General features: G+C 41.0%; 1 protein-coding gene across 1 annotated transcript; it reads left to right on the top strand.

Annotated features, from left to right (window-relative positions):
- The first annotated feature begins 373 nt into the window (after nucleotides 1–373).
- fmr1 (fragile X messenger ribonucleoprotein 1) lies at nucleotides 374–20,965 on the top strand. Its single transcript, XM_083915712.1, has 15 exons — nucleotides 374–740; nucleotides 6,839–6,891; nucleotides 7,001–7,094; nucleotides 7,886–7,957; nucleotides 8,976–9,124; nucleotides 9,725–9,818; nucleotides 11,878–11,994; nucleotides 12,262–12,432; nucleotides 12,650–12,728; nucleotides 12,847–12,974; nucleotides 13,147–13,233; nucleotides 16,544–16,784; nucleotides 17,214–17,417; nucleotides 18,077–18,156; nucleotides 18,656–20,965. The coding sequence occupies exons 1-15, from the start codon at nucleotides 690–692 to the stop codon at nucleotides 18,863–18,865; spliced, it is 1,830 nt and encodes a 609-aa protein (XP_083771838.1). The 5' UTR covers nucleotides 374–689; the 3' UTR covers nucleotides 18,866–20,965.
- Nucleotides 20,966–21,703: the final 738 nt, after the last annotated feature.

The following is a 21,703-nucleotide window of genomic DNA, read 5'->3' as shown; positions in this document are numbered from 1 at the left end:
AACACCTATGTCTTTGATAATCTTGGTTTTATTTTTATTTTTTATTTTATGTGCTAGTTTTTTATAATTATTTTTATGTAAAGCACTTTGAATTACCTTGTTGTTGAAAGGTGCTATAGAAATAAAGCTGCCTTATCTAAAGATTGATACTTGTAATATGTGTTTTGATTTGGATGAGGTTCATTTCGGAATACAGACAACGGTCGTTTTAAAGGCGAACTGTCCTGCTGTAAGTATGTATCACCTGTGGAGAGCAGCAGCAGGCTGAGAGCAGTGTAACCAGCCTCGGACATCAGCAGAGGAAGAACCGGAGACGTCACATGGAGAGATGCAACCAGCAGTAGCTGCTCCACCACTAATCACACAACATTAACAGAACCAGCTAGCACAAGCTAACACAGCCTGCTACATAACTCGCTTTTCATTTATCATACATCCGGAACAATCAGAATTTGCAGGAAACAAAACGCAAGATTCATATACGGTGAAAAACGGTAAACAACATTACGGTGACACACATTTAGCGTGGCCTCTTTCTTGCATCCAAACTGGCTGGCTATTTTGGCTAGCAAGCGAAGCCAACGATAGCAAACTCTACCTGGGCTAGCGTAAGGCTAGCCAGCTAGCTCGCTAGCTACTGACGTCGCTAACGGTGGTTAGCTAGCTAGCGAGCTGTGGTCACTTGCGTCATGGATGAACTGGTCGTGGAAGTGAGGGGAACAAGTGGGGCCTTTTATAAGGTGAGTTGACGACTTTTGTCGAGTTTTTGCCATCTCAGTTACCACACCATGTCCAGACGTTAGGCTCACTAATGTGAAAGTGTCGTTAGCGGAGAGACATCGGTACTTGCTGCTGGTGTCTCCGGGCCTCGGTGTCTCTGTCCAGAGGAGGCTGACAATCTGTAAACAAAGCTAACGCGAAGATGCTGCTGTACTCTCAATGCTGCTGGCTTTTATATGTGACTTATTGCTGATGATAACGTTGCTAAACCAGATAAATTGTTGTTGTATTCGTAATGTTGATTGTAACCGTCTGTTATCTGTAAAGTGATGGGCAGGGGTTGGTTGCAGAGGCACAAGTGCCAAAGTAACAGCTTAATTTAGGATAACAGCAGCAAAATGAGGGTGTTGTTTTTGCTTTATCCACACGTTCCCCAATTGAGCAAATCACGAAATTTGTTTTTATTAAAGCTGCTGAGAGTTTTGGGGTTATTCTGAAGAGACGTGTCAACAAGTAACCTCAGGACGAACAGGTATTTGGAGGGTTATGTATTGGCTCGTTGATCACATTATACCCCAGACTGGGAGGGGAGGGGGGTCTGCTTGGAGCGGTCTTTTGCCAGGCAGGAGCCGAGTGTCTTGCTTATTGGTCCTTGGTCAGATATTGCCAAACAGGTGTTGATCATATAATCAGTGTTTTTTAAAAAATATACATTCCAACTACCTATTTGTATATAACATATTGACCTTTTAATGGAATTCCATGCTAGAACAGTCTGGGTCCTTGTTAACTTCCTGTCAGCTGATGTCATTCACATTCAGTGCAACATGAAATAAACTGGGACACATTATAATGTGTGTGTTTACATCTTTGAAAAGGTCCTGTTCTCACCTCAGCTTTCAAGGGCTCTTACCATTTCAATGGAATTCGATTGGTTGGCAACAGCCTGGGTCCTTGTTAACCTCCTGTCAGCTGATGCCATTTACAAACAAGAAATAAACTGGGACACATGTTTATGTTTACAGCTGTGAAATGGTCTAAGAACTGAGTTAGCCAAAGTGATAACACCCATTTTGGAACAGTTTTGCTGCGGGATGAAAAAGATGTTCTCCCAGCTTTGGGGATAAGAGCGGTTGAAGAAGAGTTGGTGGAGAAACAAGCAGAAAAGATGGACAGAAGGAAAGAAATCACTAACCAGCCATCACATAAATATACAGTTAAAAGAGTAAAATAAGACAGTTTGTATCAATAAATGAAAAAGCACCACATCTTATTATAAATCTGTCCTGTCCGAAAAAGGTCTATCGTTTTAGATTTCCCAGAGTTAAAGGTGGCAACATCAGCAGTGGATGTACTTGGGTCTTTTTTTCATAGTACCTTAGAGATGCAAACTTTGATTTTTGGCACACAGGTTGAAAGACATTTTATTAATTTGGCAGGTGTTCCTTTTTAAGAAAAACATATTTTATTGGCATTTTAGGAATCGTCACAAAAAGGTGACATGAATTGTTGTTTGGCAGGTGTTCTTATCAAATTATAGCACTAAAAGGCAATTAGCCAATTTTCAGAAGATTAGTTTAACAGGATCCACAAACTGCTCAATTAGAATAAAACGCAGACTTTGCTGCTGTAAAGCTAGCTAGATTATTAGACTGAACTGCCATTTTCACTTCAGAAATGACTGATGTGGGCTCTGATGCAGTGGTGCATTCACAAACATTGAGCCAGTGTTTGATTCTGTTCACTGAAATGTTAAAGGGTCTCCTGAAATCAGTATTATGTGCAATACAGTACATGACATTAGCCAGATAACTATCTTGGTGTATGGATAGTGTCCTAATAAATAGCATGTCGATATACTGTTCTGCATTTAAATTTGATCTGTTTTTTTTTTTTTTAAACTGTGACTGTCTGTTTGCTATCCTGGCTCTTCAGGTTAATTCAATTAATTAAAAAGAAAAGAAAGATAAAAAACATCTTCCTCTTACTGTCTCTAAATGTAGTACTTGAAGTATGTTTGATGAAGTTGATGTTGGGCCATTTTTTGAATATTGTTAGTCACTTTGGATAAAATGTATTACTCCTAAATATCATATAATTTCCGTCGTGTACCTGGAGCTGTAGGATACAGAGGTGTGTTTCCTGGTGCGCTACAGTAGTCCACTTGGTGAGAAAGGGGACTTTGATGTCTTAGGATGCTAATCCCTGAAGTTGGCACTTCTACGCACATAAAATGACGTCAGAGCCACCGTAGGCCTCGTGCTCGTACACGTGCGCATGCTCGTGCTCGTACATTTGCAAACGTGCTTTACAAAAGCCCACCTCTCCTAAACGGGCCGTGGACGGCAACTCACACTGGTCAAACGAACTAGACTTTAGCTGTGAAACATGCTTGGGCACGGTACGGATGGACAGTGTGAGTGCGCCCTTAGTCATTAGTTGTTACCAGAAAGGGGTTGTCACGTCTCAGGTATCAGAATAATTCTCAACATTTTGCCTAATGAACACTAAACAAATACAATATATTGAGTCTTAACTATGGGAAGCTCTGAATAGTGCAGTGGCTGAAGACTCTTGATAAAGCTAAATTTATACCATTTTATTTTACTGTAAATTACCAATGTTTGTTTTAGAAAGAGAAGATTTTCACTAGCCTGGAAACCAGTCAAACTACCCAATGTATGTATCATGTATCATTTATTCTGGCAGATAGGTCTGGCTCCACTCCCATACAGACAGACTTCCAGCTGATCTGGCTGCGGGCAGACCAATAACAACCATTCATCTCATGCGGGGCGGGTTTAAGATGATGACTGACCAGCCATCAGCCATCGTCCAGTTTTTAAGGCTCACAAAACTTAGACCAACCCTGTCAAACTAGACAGGGCTGATTAAATCTTACTCAATATTCTGTTACTGTACTTCCTTTTTCTCACATAAAAATAGGTGCAATTTAGTTTACTGTTTAGGTGGAATATAAGAAAGTTTGTGATCTGGCCACCATTGTATTTCACAGAGCAATCACCACGTTTCATTGCTTTAGTTGGTTGTAGGTCACTAAGGGCGCACTCACACTGTCCATCCGTACCGTGCCCCGTGCTTTAGGGTACTGGTCCCCCCCTCCCTCTCCCCCCTGTGCGTCTTGTCCGACTGTTTTTGAATATTTTCATGGGACCAAATCTGCAGTAAACACTCCACCTCCGCATCACACCAACGTGAACCTTTCGCCGCCATTGTTTTAAATGTCCGTGCATGGTCCCTCCTTCTTTTTTCTATGTCCCAACAGGCGCACATAAAATTACGTCAAAACCGCTGTAGGCCTGGTGCTCGTACACATGCGCACGCTTGTGCTCGTACATGTGCAAACATGCATTTACAAAAGCCCACCTCTCCCAAATGGTCCGTGGCCGGCAAGCGTACCGCACCTAGACGCAGTACAGTTGCACTCACACTGGTCGAACAAACTAGACTTTACCTGTGAAACCTGCTTAGGCACGGTACGGGTGGACAGTCTGAGTGTGCCCTAAGCAGCATTCGGAGGGTTGGCAGTTCAATCCACGGTTCCTCAGGTCCGCATGTCCAAGTGTCCTTGAGTAAGACCCCAAAGTGCTGTGCATTGGTTTGTGAATATGGTTTGAGTGATTAGATTAGATAATGAGCCCGTAGCCTCTACCATCAGTGTATGAATGTCTGTGTGAATGTGACAAGTAATGTAAAAGCACCTTGAGTGGTCAGAAGACTAGAAAGGTGCTTTATAAGTACAAGTTAATTTACCATTTAGGTATATGGCTCTAATTGGTTGTAAGTTTACCCAATCGCCCCCAGAAGCGTTTTGCTTTGCATCATTGATAACACCCATTGGAAATCGAAAATGTACTGAGAGGGTGATGCCAGGCTAGATTTTGTGTTTTCATGTAACACCAGTCATTGTTCTTGCTCCAAGAAAACATTCCCCACCATTCTACAGTAAATCCTCTCGTGATGAGAGCATAGTTTGCTTCTGGTAGTAGAAAAGGAAGGTTATCATTTGCCAGAAACCTTTCGAAAAAAAACCCAGTAAAAAGTGTTTGCGGTACAACTTCTGTTTTTAAATTAAAGCTCTTGTGTTTTTAGTGGCAATGACATCTCACACATTGCACCTAACTGCTAGCACATTACACTATAGTATTTCATACTTACGCAGCTACCTTACCTGTTTATCATAGACCAGATGCACTTAAGGATGTAAGAGAATATCAATACACTGTTGAGTATTGTGATTTAATGTTTTTTGACACCGTATCAATTCTCAAAAACACTACTGATTTTGAATTAACCCTCTGAGACTTACAGAGTGCATGACATTACTGTGCTTGAGAGGGTGTAGTTGGCTCCCTTTTAAAGCTAGTGTAATAATATTGGTATCATATGAAACTCGGCAACCTAAGGAATTTTGCTCCTGAGTTAGGCCAAATGTTGGCTCAGGAAAAACTTGTATGGCCATTTTCTAAGCGATCCAGTGACCAAACAATTCTATTGGTATGCAGTATAACTTTGTTAGGCTACTACACCACACCCTAAAACTAACGTGTGTGTGTGTGTGTGTGTGTGTGTGTGTGTGTGTGTGTGTGTGTGTGTGTGTGTGTGTGTGTGTGTGTGTGTGTGTGTGTGTGTGTGTGTGTGTGTGTGTGTGTGTGTGTGTGTGTGTGTGTGTGTGTGTGTGTGTGTGTGTGTGTGTGTGTGTGTGTGTGTGTGTGTGTGTGTGTGTGTGTGTGTGTGTGTGTGTGTGTGTGTGTGTGTGTGTGTGTGTGTGGTAGGCAATACGCTCGCAATTTACTATGAATAAGTGTACTATGTGAAACACATGCAAACAGGTTTCAAAGACAAATAGATTAAGCAACCTGCTCTCTTCTTGTTTACCGTAACAATAACAAGCAGCGTACAGAATGCCACTCACACATTTACTCAGATCTCCAGAATAACGTTTTTCCCTAGGAGCACTGTGGCCCCCAACTTAAAATTTTAAGGGCGCAACCAGAAATGTTAGGAGCACACACCGTATATCAATAATGGATGCAGAAATTACAATGCGCTGTTTTAAATTCAGTGTCAAATTTTGATTGTGCACTTTTGAAGATGCAACGTATCGCTGTCATGACAGTACAATATTAAAAAATATACCATACATTCAAGGGGTTTGACGAGACCCTCAGCTCACGAGACAAGAAGATACACGGTATTGAGTCCACGACTATTTTAAAATTTCAGTATTTTCTTTACGGTAGGGTTGCTTTTAGCAGAGAATTGTGGTGGTGCTGCAGGTGTCTCTGCAAGTATAGGCGCTCAGGTGCTGAATCATTGATGTCGTGCCGTTGCGGTATAACAGTTCTAGTTTGCAGTGGACACATTGCACCGTTTTGGCTTCTTTTTTAAGTGTGAAATGATCCCAAACTATTCTCTGCCCTTTCTGGATGTAGTGGTGTGCATCCTCAAAAACGTTCCTTGTGGATCAAAGATCTCTAAGCCGAACAGGCCACATAACGCGCTAGATAGGAATTAAACGAATCATCGAGGCAGCGATTTTGCCTCGATGATTTTTTGTAATCGGGTAACTAGACACTCGAATAATTGCTTCAGCCCTAGTTAGTTTCACCTATTCTAAAATGCTGAATTTGGTGCAGTCTTGTGATGTTTCTTTACTTCACAGTTTTGTACAGACACAAGTCGAAGGTTATAATCTTAGTGCAATATAAAAGCTTTCCCTGAATCACGGGTGATTTTGAGAATTTCTCCTTTTGCTTCGTTTCACCCATTACTGACTTCTAGCTTTCTTGTCAGGCTAATGCAACCGACACAGACTGGGCTCTCTGTCTCTTTTTTTTCCTTCTAGGCATTGCATGTCCTACTTGCAACACTTGACACACATGGACACAGTTGTGTGTACAACCAAAGCGAGATAAGAATCAAGCCCAATGAGAATAATCTAGACTGTTTTGTTGCCAACAGCTTTGGGCTAGTGTCATGTCTTTGGTAGCAGAATTGGAACATCTGTACATGCTTGATACCTGTACGATGCTGTATTGACCGTTTACGTCAAACCCTGTTATTCTAACTTATTTCCCGTTTGTGTCTCTTGTAGGCCTTTGTGAAGGATGTTCACGAAGGATCTGTCACTGTGGCATTTGAAAACAAGTGAGTAACGTGCATATACAACAAAATATAATCTACTGTAAAAGTGAACCTTTTGCCAGTGATGAAACTCACACTTATTTTTGTAAATGTGTGTGTCCCTCTGTCCCAGTTGGCAGCCAGAACGCCAAATCCCGTTCCAGGATGTGCGTTTTCCTCCTCCAACAGGGCTCTGCAAGGAGATTAATGAGAGCGATGAGGTCGAGGTGGGACTGATTCAATACTTTCAGAACTGTTTCAGAAAATAAATATTACCATGAGATGTGGTTCATTTGGTATACAGAGAGAGCCTAGTTGGAGTGAAAGAGAAGAAAATGCAGGAGAATACATTCCTGCTGTAGAAAATATTTTTAATGCTCATTATTTTCCAAGTTTTAGGGATTGTCACAGAAAAATACCTGGAGTCAGAAAGAAAGGAGTTGATGCATGGATTATATGGTCCACGTTAAGTTTATTTTCCTCCTGCAGTTTATGTTGATCAACATATGATGAAGTGAACAGATAACAAGGACATTTACACATCCACGTTCGACATGAAAAGAAAAATGAGGAGAAAAAAGCAGTAGCCATTATTTCTTTGTTTCGTTTGTTTTTTTCTCGATTGTTATATTCAGTGCGTTTGTAAGATCCAAAATAAAGATAATTTGCTCTATTACTTTTTTTAAAATTACAAACACTTCAAGGGTAAGGCACAATAGTCTAATCACCTGAAAACAGAACAATATTTGTGAGGAATTTTACTGTTCTTCCTCAAAAATCATCATAGAAGCTGCATCTGTTCACGCCATATCGCATTTATACAAATGAGTAAATCATTTGTGCTTTGTTTTGTAATATGTTTTTATGGCCTCAGTAGTGCTAAAAGAGTCCACATGAGTTTATCTGTGTATTATATTTGAGTATTTGTATTGTCTGTGCCAGATGTTGTTGTAATCATCTCAGGTTTGTGGGGTGAGTGGAAAGCATTGTGAAATTGACTGTGTGTGATCGTTGCCAGGTATATTCCAGGGCTAATGACAAGGAGCCATGTGGATGGTGGCTGGCCAAGGTTCGCATGGTCAAAGGAGAGGTAGGCCTTAGAATGCAGTCTTTCTAAGTCTGGGTTACAATATCATGGTAGAATGTAGGGCTGGGTGTTAAGCCCAGTTCAGATCAAAGAGTAACAACAAAACAAAACCATTTTAGAACGTTGCAGTGTTGTGAACTGACCCGTCTCACCTCGACTCAAACCAGCTGATGTTGTTGCCTCAACTTGTCAGGTCTCCAGCAGCTGGTTTTAGAACGTAAGGTACGCCACCGGTTTCAACAGCCAATCAGCTCGTAGCAAAGTCAGCTGGTCAAGTCGGCCGCAAAGTAGAGGAAGCCGTACACTTAACTGGAAGAGGGAGTGTCGTAATGGAGAACAAACAGTGAAATGTCGATTTAACAAGTATCTCACTACCTCTGTCCTGTATTTTATGATGCTACGAATAATATCCAGTTGTGAAAAAAAAGCCTGAAAAGTCAGAGGTTAGAACGAAAGTAACGCCGTTGCTATGGAGATGATCCACCGTCTCTTCTCATCTCACTGGTTTGAACTGGCAGGTTTCGGAACGTTGCGAGTCGTCGCGGTAGTTTAACTCACCTCGTTGTGCATCTTTGGTCTGAACTGGGCTTTAAGATATCATTTGAATCACAACAGCAGCTGCATTCACATCAACAGTTACATCAGTTAGTTTCCATTGGTTCTTACAATGTTTCTGAATACCTGATGAATGTAAAAGGTTCTTGTAGTGACTCTGTAGATAATCAGCTTAAATATAACGTCATTCCTCCAGAGGCAGGGGTTGATTCGGATAATAGGTGCTTGTGAGTTTCCTTCCAATTTTTGAAAGAGTGATTGGAAGATTCAGTTTAGGCTGTAACCCTTTTTTTTTTCTTTCTCTGAACTGGTTTTACACTTTACACTCTTCTCTTTACCTCTCTTCCTCTGTCTCTCTTTCTGTCAATTTTTTTCTCAGTCTTACCCATATTCTTCTGTTATTTAAACTGATGTGTGCATTTGATGTATTGGAACTGACATTGTCCTTGTCTCTATGTGTCTCTAGTTTTACGTAATAGAGTATGCTGCATGCGACGCTACATTAAATGAGATAGTGACGCTAGAGCGGTTACGGCCGGTCAACCCAAATAAACCGGCCACCAAAACCACCTTCATCAAGATCAGACTGGATGTACCTGAGGATCTACGGCAGATGTAAGTTTGATATGTGCCACAAATGCACCTCATGTGACTAACTTTTTGGTTGGATAAATTCCAACAGGGTTTTGCGCTTCTGTTCAATCCATTCATTTCAACAGCGTTTCAGTTTCAAAGTGATTATGATTCTGCACTGGGTGCTGTGCCAAAGGTATTAGTCAGGTGACGGATGCTTACACGGATCAGTACCTTGTCAGGATAAAACTTTTAAACAGAGCCTGAATGTGTTGCCGCATCTGTCAGGGGAACACAGTGTTTAAAGTGACACAATGTTAATGCCTGTAGACAGCAGTGGTATAAGCCACTAATATAGCATTGAAATATGTAGCAGCAGTTTAGGATGAGAGACACATTGCTGTAGGATTGATCATGCACAACCTGTAAATCGAACTCTTCTAAGCGTTTAATAAATGGCTATGATGTTGCTACAGATGCACGTTTGTAAAGAATAAGTAATGCTTCATTAGAAGGTCAGCGAAGTGTCTCAGCTTTGCAGAACCCTCTGATGAATTGTAGGTATGTGCACACATGCTCCTAAATAATCAGTAATAATTACGGAAGTACTTACATGAATTATTTGTGTAACTCTGTTAACAGGTGCTCCAAGGAATCAGCACACAAAGACTTCAAAAAGGCCGTGGGAGGGTTCAACGTCACCTACGACTCAGAGAAAAAGCAGCTGGTCATTTTGGTTCGTTAACCCTTTTTTTTTCACATCGAACATAAACACAAAAGGTGTCTAACCATTGCTTGAATTTATTTTCTAACTAGTGCATTGCCCGTAAAAAGCAAGTATTTCTATGGAAAAGTGGTAGCCCAATGAGCCTACACATGCCCGAATGTAGCCTGTTTTTGAAAGTTGGAAACAAAGAGGTGTACATGTAGGCAGTCTCACATAGTCACTTACAGACATGGCACACACTGAGACACACACAGACCCATAAACACAGTTAATCTAAGAAAAAGACTAACACACATTGACCAAACACGGTGAGACATATAGACACAGAGAAAAACAAAGGAATATACAAGGGAACACTACATGCATTATATAAACATACAGGCTTGAATACAGTAGTTGATGCTGTTTTGATTGTGCTTCCCGGGCACAGGCCCGCCACACAAACAGGCGAGTTGCTGAGCCCATGGTGGCTCGCCCTCTCTCTTACTCACACACACACACACACACACACACACACACACACACACACACACACACACACACACACACACACACACACACACACACACACACACACACACACACACACACACACACACAATAAAAAAGAACCAACATTTTTTTTAAAAACCACACTGATCATAATTAAAAGTTAATAATGAAAGTTATGTTGCTTATGAAAACTCTTGTTCATTACATTTTACTTCATAATTGCAACCGCATGTTTTGTATTCATTGTTGCAAAACTTGTTCTGTAAATAGTTTGCTATCGTGATGAAAACCATTGATCTAAAGCTGAATGTCAATGCTGTCCTGTTTCTAATCAGCAATACATATAACAATTTATGATCAACCCATATAAATTGCATGCTTAAAATAACATGTCAGTTAAAGTGCCGCCCATTTCAAGACAACTCAACCCACTTCCAGGTTTTATCCTGCCCACTTCTGTTAGGCCCCGCCCACTCCAAGTACAGATCTGAATAATTCATATGGTTAACAGATACAGAAACAGATAATGCCGTACTCACTCATCCCTACTATTTAACCTTGTAACTTAGGTCAGACTACATCTACAGCTTGCTGGAAGAGAAGATGTGTTGTGTTGAGATGCGTGTGTGTGCATGCATGAAAAGCAAGATTCAAACAACAAATATCAAAAAAACGCAGATTAAAAACTTAATTTTAAGCACCAAAATAAACGTCTGCAAATATCAATGTTGACATGGTAGCAAGAAGATAAAAGCCTATTCACATGAATTAGGTGTTAACACCTAACGAAAAGACTGTTACACATCAGGGGTGTGCTTAATAAATGACAAGAAAATCTGAAATGTTTGACGAAGAATATTTCACATTGTAACTATTCACACTAGCAGCGATGTAGTGTCTTTTGTCTGTGAAAAGAAAGGTTTGACTATTCGCAGCCGCTGATTTACACACAGGCCCTTCAGGACACTGCTGTAGAGAGAGGAGAGATTGAAAGGAGAATTGTTGTGAGCGACCAAAAGAGAGCAATCAGAGCAGAGGAAGGAGAACGGAGAAGTTCATCAAGATATGTGTGATACCCAGTAAATGTACTAGTGATAGATATTTGCGTAAAAGGTGTTTCAGTATCGGCCGATGTGGGCTGCTGTGTCCGCCGATAGTTTTTTCCTGGCATTATTTACAAACAGGCGTCCACAGACAGCTCCATGATCCTGCTGACGCTGTTTTTAAGTTCAATAAATGTTCATTATTTTAAAATCGAGACACGTAACATTTGTTATCATCATTGTGTAATTTTATGATGTAAATTGAGGAAGCAAAAGTAGTATCGGCTCAAAAAAAAGTATCGGCCTATCCCTAATATTAACAATATTTTTGGCATTTTTGGTCCAAACAAAATACCGGTTACGTACGGACAGACATTCCTTGCTTTTATGGATAGATAATCCCATTTATACAGTCTGATTAGGGTACCCTCCCTGATTGTGACTTGAATCAATATCAGATCATTTGAAGATGACCTCCATCAGTAACATGCTCTAAAGTCAGTGTGTGAATTAAACTTTGGTTGTTCTTGCAGTCTGTGAATGAGGTCACAACAAAGCGGGCCAATATGATGAGTGACATGCACTTCAGGAGCCTCCGCACCAAACTGTCACTCATGCTGAGGAACGAAGAGGCCAACAGACAACTGGAGGTAGGTCTTTACATATATATATATATATATATATATATATATATATATATATACACACACACACACACAATGAGGATTACGAACCACTGCAACTTCAGCAGTATGTGTGTCCATGTATCTATGTATAATTGCAACATTTTGCAGTTAAAAGTGATTCAGGCTTTTTTTTAAAGGATTGCCAATCGGGAATCATTTAACGCCTACTTACTCAGTTCTAATGTTTTTGTCCATGTTTTTCTGTTTGTCCTTCTGGTTATGTTTCTGTAGAGTTCCAGACAGCTGGCGTCACGGTTTCATGAACAGTTTGTTGTCCGTGATGATCTAATGGGTCTGGCCATCGGGACTCACGGTGCCAACATTCAGCAAGCACGTAAAGTCCCTGGGGTCACTAACATAGACCTGGATGAGGAGACGTGCACCTTTCACATATACGGAGAGGTAGGAGGATGAACTGACACACTGATGGAGGTGTCCATCTTGTGCCTGGAGTTATTGGTACAGTCCTGAGTTTGAGATGCTTACCTTCCATATATGTATGGAAACACATTTCAGAGCGCCTTGTTGTATATATTTTTATGTTAACATTAAACTTGAGTGGGATATGAAAGTGACAGAAGATCCAGTACATTTGTTTTGTGCTTGCTGTTTGCCTAAGGACCAGGATGCTGTCCGTATAGCAAGATGTTTCCTGGAGTTCTCGGAAGATGTCATCAAAGTTCCCCGGAACTTAGTAGGTGAGAAACGTCACTCGTCTGAGACAATGAGATTATTCATGCAGTAGCTTGAATTTATTTAAGACTTAAACTTCAAAGTTATGGCAGACTGTCACTGATGATGTTTTTGCCCTTATAGGGAAGGTGATTGGCAAAAATGGCAAACTGATCCAGGAAGTGGTTGATAAGTCAGGGGTGGTTCGGGTTCGTATTGAGCCTGAGAATGACAAAAAGCCCTCAGCAGCAGCGGCGGCAGCAGCAGACGAGGTCAGTGGGAACCGTGCACTGAAGTCAGGCTCAACCCCCATCCCCCCTAAATCACCAACCTCTGATTCCAATAATGAATCTATTTTCACTACTGCTAGTATGCACCATTTGAGAATCTATCCGATGCAAGACAGGAGGATTTATTCTTTCATTCCTTCTAAACCTCTCACAGGGAATGGTGCCATTTGTATTCGTGGGGACCAAGGAAAGTATATCCAATGCTACAGTACTGCTGGACTACCACCTCAACTACCTTAAGGTACATATAATCACCACTAATAACATCCTGTATCAAGTTTTCATTTTAGACCAACCCTTTTGACTGTGAATTAACATTTTTGTATTTATATGATCCAGAAAATCCAAATTTAGGCAAAAAAATATTTTTCGACAAAAGAACTTTACAATTCACACAAATGTATGAAGACATACCGTGAAGCTCAAATTTAGAGAACAACTAATAAATACTTGAGTTATTCTAAAAATACTGTTGTTCTTTATTGTTCAGAATTTGATAGAATATCAGCAGTGGCTAGATCACTGCTGTTCTAGTGCCATAACCAAGGCACTTCAACAAAAATCTTTATTTTGTGAAAAAAGCAGTGAGCAAAATTAGAGAACACTTTCGATCCCTCACAGTTTTTGTTGTTAATCTGGCACCTGGTGACAATTTACTTAATTTTTGAACACTCATATTTATCTGGCAGCTCTCCTGGATACTTTGCAAGATGTCCTTTACAAGGACACAGATTCATTTAAGTCCCTCAAAACGGCCGGTCCATGTAAATCAAGTGCACGAGAGGACAGGATGATGAGAAGACTCTCAATGAGAAATCAGTTCAACACTGCAGCTGGAGTTGGTTTCCAATTCAGTGCTGAAAAGAGCAAGGATCTGTCTCTGCACACAATGTCTCGTCACTTAAGACTTTTTCGACTCAAAGCCCACTCTGCAGTGACCAAACCTCTCATCAGTGGAAAGAATAAAAAGGCTAGACTTGTCTTTGCTGAGGAGCATGTTGTGTGAACAGAGGAGAACTGGTCCAGAGTGACTTCAGTGATGAGAGTACGTTCAATTTATTTGTGTCTGATGGAAACATTATGTTGGGCGTAGGACTGGGAAAAGACTGAACCCAAAGTGTGTAAAGAAGTCAGTTACATTTGGAGGAAGTGTCATGGTTTGGGGGATGTTTTCTGCAGCAGGAGTTGGGCCTCTTGTACAGCTACATGTCAGGGTGAATGCAAATGTTTATGTGAACGTGCTTCAGCAACATGCAAAACCTTGAGTGCAACTGTCTCCCAATCAGCTGCAATTTTCATGCAAGACAACGCCCCCTGTCACACTGTAAAACGGGTTTAGCAGTTCTTTGAAGCTAAGAATATGGAATCAATAAACCCCCCAGATATAAACCCCATAGAGAATCTCTGGAAAATCCATGGCAACAGAGTAATGGCTAATAAACCCACTACAGTTACTGAACTGTTGAAGAGACTGAGTCAGAATGGACCAAGATCAAAGAAGAGCAGTGTGAGAAACTAGTGATGTCCTGTGGGCGCAGATACTGTTAATTTTTCAATCCTAAAGCCTCAAGAAAAGATTGTTTACATCTTCTCTAATTTTGCTCACTGCCCTTTTCCAAAACAAAGGTTTTTGTTGAAGTGCCTTGCTTATTTAGAAAAACATGCTTGTAGAGCAGTAGTATAGCCACAGTGGATATTTTATCAAATTCTGAACAATACAAAATAACAGTATTTAAGAAAAAATTAAGTATTTATTAGTTGTTCTCTAATTTTGATCTCCACTGTAGTTCCACATTTTGGCAAATACATTTGCTTTCTTGCTGAGAGTTATAAGAGTGATACCACTCTCACACCTGTTAAATATGAAGCTGCCGCCAGGAGACAGTTAGCTTAGCTTAGTATAAATACTGGAAACAGGGTAGTCTGGTTTTCCTCAAAGGTTAAAACAAAACTGCAGATTAGCAGCTAGGGGTGTCACAATAGCAGAAATTTAGTAGTCGATGCCAATACCAGTGATTTTCCACAATTTGTGAAACCCGATTTACTACCGCAGTAAGAAACAAAAACAAATCAATGTGACATGTTGCTCGTGTCTGGAAAGAAATGGAGTGCAAAAGTGATTTCTGCCGCTGAACTTTGAATACAAGTAGAACTCAGAGTGCAAGCAGTAGTTTACATTAACTGACATGGCAAGAGTCCATTAGTTTAAGTATAAAATATTCGTAGCGTTATATTTTGATTAAGGCAACAAGCGTATTTCCCAAATTGCTGAAACCATACCTTTGAACTATTAATGGTGACAAATATTCGCTGCACCACTGACCAAATTTATGTTTATATTTATTTAAATTAAATGGTGGCCTCCTTAAGATGAGGACATTAGCATCAGGGTTGGGCCATATGTTAAAATTTTCCAACTAGCCATCGTCAACTCGTCAATATCAAGCGGAGATTTCGCTCCTCTTATAAAGTCACAAACTGTCAAGGAAAGACATATTTCTTCACATTAAATGGAAGTATACAATTCAAGTTTCTCTCCTTCACCAAACTAAGACGTTAGCTCAATTACCATGTTAACTCATCAAAACACATGTAATTCAAACTGGACAGAAACAAAATAAAACTCAAAATTGTCTTTCAACTGTTCTAACTATCACAAACTCCGGTATGGTCTTAATAAATCCTTCACAGAGACAGATGCCGGCTCTAAATACATTTTCTCCCTTCCCTTTTTACCGATGACGTACTCGGCCATCACCGCCCAATGCTAATTAGCATGCACAATGGTATCCCAGGAAATATTTTTTTCCTTTTTTTTTTATATCTTGGTTACTTATTTGCACATGTCAACATTATATCCTGGTTTTAAGAGACCTGCAGGTGTAAGTCAGCAGAGGGATAATGTAGCATGTAAACGCCGTACAGGATTCCCATCACTGCCTGCCACGTTCTCACGTTCAGTGCATCCTCAACTCTAATTAGTTACTAAAACAAAAGTGATGACGACAAACATCACAACATCATAATGAAACCCTCAAAGACAGTAATGCAGAAGAAAATGAGGAGAGATGTAAGACTTTCATGTCAGTCAAACTCATTATACATAGTAAAATAAAATATATACACTGCGACAGAAGATGTATATATTTACATGTTGAAATAACAATAGCCCACTGTTATAAGCACACCTTTTTTTCCAAAAGCCACTTCCAAGTACTGAAGGTCCTTATACAGAACTAAAAGTCCATCTGCTTAGTTATTAATATGATATGAATAACATTTTAACTAACTGGGAGGCTCCTGAAACAGACGGAACACAATCAGCTGATGGTTTGAGTTATTGCCATCAGGAGAATGGAGAGATTTAGGGCCTCCTTTGTTCCAGTAGCCATTTGTATCAAATGATGGCTGTCCTGGAGATTCACTCGGCATAAACTAATCAGCTGTTGTTTCTGCCCTTTCCAATAGAGCGAAGATAGAATCAACAGCAGGCTTGCACCAGCGTGTAGACATAGTCATTTACATGGTTTCCCGTTTCTTCATGTCCACAGGAGGTGGATCAACTTCGTCTGGAGCGTCTTCAGATCGACGAGCAGCTGAGACAGATAGGAGGGGGAGGCGGAGGGGGAGGGACGGGGCCCCGAAACCTCAAAGACAAAACCTACGTGTTCGATAACGGCATGGGGCTAGGGTTGGGGAGAGGAGCAGGAGGAGGAGGAGGAGGGAAGCCCTATGGTGGAGGAAGAGGTGGCAGAGGCCGAAGAGGAGGAGGAGGGGCAGCTTTCACCTCCGGTAGGAAAAAATGATGAACGTTAATTCACTAAAAGGTGTTAAAATCAGTTCTATTCATGCCTTCTTATACAAATACTTTGCTTTTACACATACAAGGTAAACAAAATGAACTTAGCTAGTAAAAGCTCTCTCCTTGGTTTTGATGGAGCAAAAGAGCTGATTTTCTGTCCTAGGTCGAGTTTATGTTCAGCCATATTTGATGAAAGGTAAATACTTCACCTTTTATCCAAAGTGACCCCATTTGTGGGTAAAATGAGTGTTTCTGGTATTTCAGTGGAAAGTACATGAGTAAAGAAAGTACTAAATGGAGAGTCTTTCCCCCAGGTGGTGACTTTATTTTAAAACAAAACAATTATTCAAAGGTTAATTCCACATTGTCTTTCCAAGGCGGTTTAAATGAAGTTTGACTCGTGCACTCTGCCCCCCCAGGCACCAACTCCGAGGCGTCCAACGCTTCAGAGACGGAGTCGGACCACAAAGACGAGCTCAGCGATTGGTCGCTGGCCCCCACCGAGGAGCTGATGACAGGAGGCGGGACCCTGCCCCGACGGACAGACGGGAGGAAGAGAGCAGGAGGAGGGGGGCTGCGGGGACGAGGGGGGAGAGGAAGAGGAGGAGGAGGAGGGTATAAAGGTAGGCACTTATTTATCATCGGTCGTCATTGATCTTTATGCAGCGATAGCAACAGTTTGAGATGCTTCTCGTTAAATTATAGCCAGAAGAATGGGAACGGGTCAAATAATGAGATCCCTGCAGACTCCCTTCCCTAATAAATTCTCATCTTAAGTGTTTGCTTTTTCATGAGATCACCATTTATATATAAAAAAAAGAAAAAGAATTTCCCCTGACATACATCTAATTTATGACACATAAATTTAGCCCCATTTTTCAGCTTCTACCAGCCAGCAGGTTGAAAACACAATACTGCATTTTTTGGTTGAAGACATCCTATTCACACAGAGTATCTCCAGCTGTGTCTGTTTGTTGTGAGTTTAAATTTTTTCAACTTGATGTTCAGAGCGCTCCTGCAAAAACTCAACGTGCAAATGTAAAGCAGGCAGCAAAAGTGTTTGCTCTCAATTAAAACAATTTTAAAAAAAGCAACCCCAGGCTGCTTAAACGCACTCTCTGATCGGGGCCTGAGACTGCAGGGGCTTTTGAAGGTTTTGGCAACATGACATGGACGTAGTGGTTTTTGATACCACTTTGGTTTGTTTCACATTGTTATCATCCAACGAGGGGATGAGAACAAGGATGAGACCTGTATGTTGAGACTGTCTGTCTTGGTGTAGGTGACGACATGCAGTGGGGCGAGCCAAGACCTCGTCATGTCAGAGACCCCAAGACAAGAGCGCAGGAAGACACTCTGCAGGTAACGCACAAAAACACACTCTCACACACACACACACACACACACACACACACACACACACACACACACACACACTCACATTCACCACTACAATGACCTTCTGTGTTGTGCTTAAATCCTAACGTTGTGTTCAAGCCAAATGCAAAGTGAACTTTTTGCGCATAAAAAGTCAATGCAAAGACTCAATACGCAAATTTGGCGTGATTCACATGTTCTGGCAAGATTTTAGAAAGAGACTTCTCCATCAGCAACACTTAAGACACGATAACAAACAGACCAGAACTGTATTTTATTTCTCTGTAGGGTTTTCTTTTCCATAATGTTAATAATAACAAGCACTTTTAGTGGATATATTGACAATTCCGAATTGCCCCATATGATAACATTGCGGCCCATGTCACGGTTCCGTTTTTTTTTTTATCATATTTGATCATATTTCCGTTCCTCCTGTAGCTGTGAGGTGTGGAACCAGACTGTACTTATTTCCTTTCTCCCACAGATCCGTGTGGACGGTAACAACGAGCGCAGCGTGCAGCATTCCTCAGGGGGGAGAGGAGGAGGAGGAGGAGGAGGGCCTTCCTCATCCCAGGGCGGCATCAACGCAACTGGCGAAGGCCCATCTCGCCATCACCATCCGAGACCCATCAGAGACCGAGGGATGAAGAAGGACAAACAGGACGCTCCTCCGCTGGTGAACGGAGTGTCGTAGATACACCACTGGAGGACCTTCTCACTTACACACACACACACACACACACACACACACTGAAACACACACACACACACACACACACACACTCAGAAAAACACACTCAGAAACACACAGGCAACTCGTCATAAACCATCGTAGAGTCTCTCTCGCTTTTTCTTTTTCTGTCTTTGTAAAACACATGAATACACACATTTCATCAGCATGGAAGAGTTTACCGTAGTGAAGCCGTAGACCAGAGGCCATCTGGTATCTGCTGGTCTGCTCTGTTGAGGTCTGTGAGTGTACCGGTCTGGTTTGTTCCTGACTGTTAGTCTTCTCTGGAGTGACACATAAAAGCTGTTTTTGGACAGAAATGAAAAGAAGAGGAGGGATTTGACTAAAGCTCAGCTCTCATTGAGGCTCTAACCGTAAACATGCTCCCTTACCCGTCAAAGGCAAACAGTCTTTTGCTTGTTTTTGTAAGATCAACTAAATCTGATTTTTTTTCCTTTTTTTTTTGGACATCACCCTGTTTGGACTTTCTCCCACCAGAAAAAAAAAATGAAGGGAATGATTGGTTCACAAGGAAAGAGAGAATTTTAGCCACTTGAGACGGCAGCATGAAATACGATCCTTCCCTCCTGCTGAACACTTTCAATTTATGTTTACTGCAAATGATTCTTGTAGAGAATTTATTGTTATTTTTGGAACTTTATTGATAAATTCCGAAATACAAAATCATTTTCATTTCTATAAATGGCGAACACACAGATCTGTCAGGCTGAGAATGTGTTTTGTAGAGAGAACTTTGTGTTTTTTTTCATGCCTTTTGGAGGTTTCAAAGTGTTTTGGGATGAAATGCAAACAGGTATGCATGGGCAACGAAACTGCCAACGAATGCTTGTCTCATTGTTTAAATCATCTGTGTTTTCTTTCCTATTGCTAAGAAAAAAAAATTCCTTCAGTCTCTTGGACTGTCAGACCAAGCTTGAATCCAACAGACGTACCAATGGGGAAACATAAATCTGGGGCACTCTGATGCAATAAACGGTTAAAAAGCTTCTACAGAAGCAAAGATACCGACTCCTAAGAGTCTTCAACAGGGTACAAAATGTCTTGCACTACTGTTGTATTAAACATGACACGAGGGACTCATGACTAGGCCAACAGTGATCCACATAAAAGCAAGACGTGAGTAAACGCTACTGAAGCTTTCAGTCCATTCAATCCACCATCCTGAGCTCAGAACCATCTGTTTGTCAGCCGCAGCTCCTGAGGGGCTGAAAGGACAGCCACCAAGCAAACTCCCCGAGCTGACTCGTATCAGAAATGTACTGTAGAAAAATAGTTTCTGAGTAGGCTGCATGAAGATTGACATTGTTTTTGTTTTTTTAATTTTTATCAATCCATTGATTTTATTTCCCTGCAGTGACACCAGAAAGCTCACTGTGAAACTAGGAGCCCTGATCAATCATTATAAATACTGCCTATAAGTTCAGAGATTTGTCTGTGGAGAGGACATTGCTCTAAGGGCACCAGAGGGGAACAAAAAATAGACCGGGGAGTCCCGGGGATGACACGTGTTCTGTGTGGGTTTGCCTCGACACTTTGAGGAATCCCACAAAAATACACACTAGAGACACAGTAGCTTCTGTGAATCTCAACGCTCATAAAATGGTTCTAAATCGATCATTCACTGGCCGGAAACACAATTACATCATATACTATTCATTTTCCCCATGCTTCTAAAGTGTAAAGACCTGTCAACAGGAGTCCACATCCTGTACCAGACTGATGCAAGCCTTTAAAAACTCAGCAGTTGGATATTTCACAGAGAGGGCTAACCTCTACCTAAGCTAGACTTACTTTGGCTAGTTCCAATTATATTTAACCGATAATTCTTGGATGGACGGCAGGGAAATGAGTACAGTAACTTTAAGACAGACCTGATCAGGTTGCAGGATTAAGGCGGCGCCATTGTGAATATAGAACTCCTGTCATCTGATCACATGACCTTTGTTTTTAACCTTTTTGTTTTGCAGTTAGAAAACCAGTTTGAAGTATTATTGTAGAAGGAACAACGTTAAAACTTGACAAAATAAAAAAAAATTGGTGCGAGTTTAAGTTTCCAACTTATTCCGAGCCCGTCGCTCTTACTTAAACACATTTTGTATCCATCTTATTTCCTTTTTTTATTTCATGTTGGCTGCATTATGTAAATTGTAGGGCAGAGGAAAGAGTCTGAAGTCTCTCAGGTGTTGTTCTTCAACTACATGAAAGGTGCAATGCCTTTTTATATGCATGATTTGAAATTGTGCATTCCTCCATTTCTTGCTTTTCATATGCAGGACCGTGCGTGCCACCTGACTAAGTTAAAGCCGCAGTAAAGTTAAGTGAAACCGTTCAAAGCCAGGCTGTAAAATATGGTTTAATGAAGCAAGATTTTCCTCCACAAGTCCAGTTTTCTAAGCCTCCTTTGTGAAATACCCGTCCGGATTAAGAGCAAAGTGTTAACCACAGTCATGGAGCTGCTGTCTCTGTGTTCTGCCACTGCTGTAGGTCGTAATGAGGCTTTTTTAATCTTTGTGCCTTGGATTTATGCTCCTCCATTTCTGCGAGTAGGTCAATGATTTTTATACTGTTTAAACCCGGTGTAACACCCCTCCTGTTTTGCATGGTTGACCCTATATGCATTTTAAAAATTATTTTGGGGGAGTCACAATGGGGTAGGATGATCTCTACAGTTTCTGGTCATTCATTTTGTCCCGTTTTCTACTGTTGCTCCATTCTCGTCTGACTCGTGCTGGATCTTTGTGACGCACTGACACAGACTTACACAAAAAGACACAGTCATGT

Source organism: Echiichthys vipera (genome assembly GCF_963691815.1).
Source record: "Echiichthys vipera genome assembly, chromosome: 6".
Lineage (NCBI taxonomy): Eukaryota > Metazoa > Chordata > Actinopteri > Perciformes > Trachinidae > Echiichthys > Echiichthys vipera.
The sequence above is the reverse complement of the archived record's forward strand: the minus strand, read 5'-3'. Positions and strand labels throughout refer to the sequence as shown.

What these genes read in the sequence shown, in the direction of transcription:
- fmr1 (XM_083915712.1), top strand. Translation starts at nt 690, where the DNA reads ATGGATGAACTGGTCGTGGAAGTGAGGGGAACAAGTGGGGCCTTTTAT. An exon ending in ATGAGAGCGATGAGGTCGAG is followed by an intron (nt 7,095 to 7,885) that starts GTGGGACTGATT and finishes GATCGTTGCCAG; the next exon opens with GTATATTCCAGGGCTAATGA. An exon ending in CCTGAGGATCTACGGCAGAT is followed by an intron (nt 9,125 to 9,724) that starts GTAAGTTTGATA and finishes CTCTGTTAACAG; the next exon opens with GTGCTCCAAGGAATCAGCAC.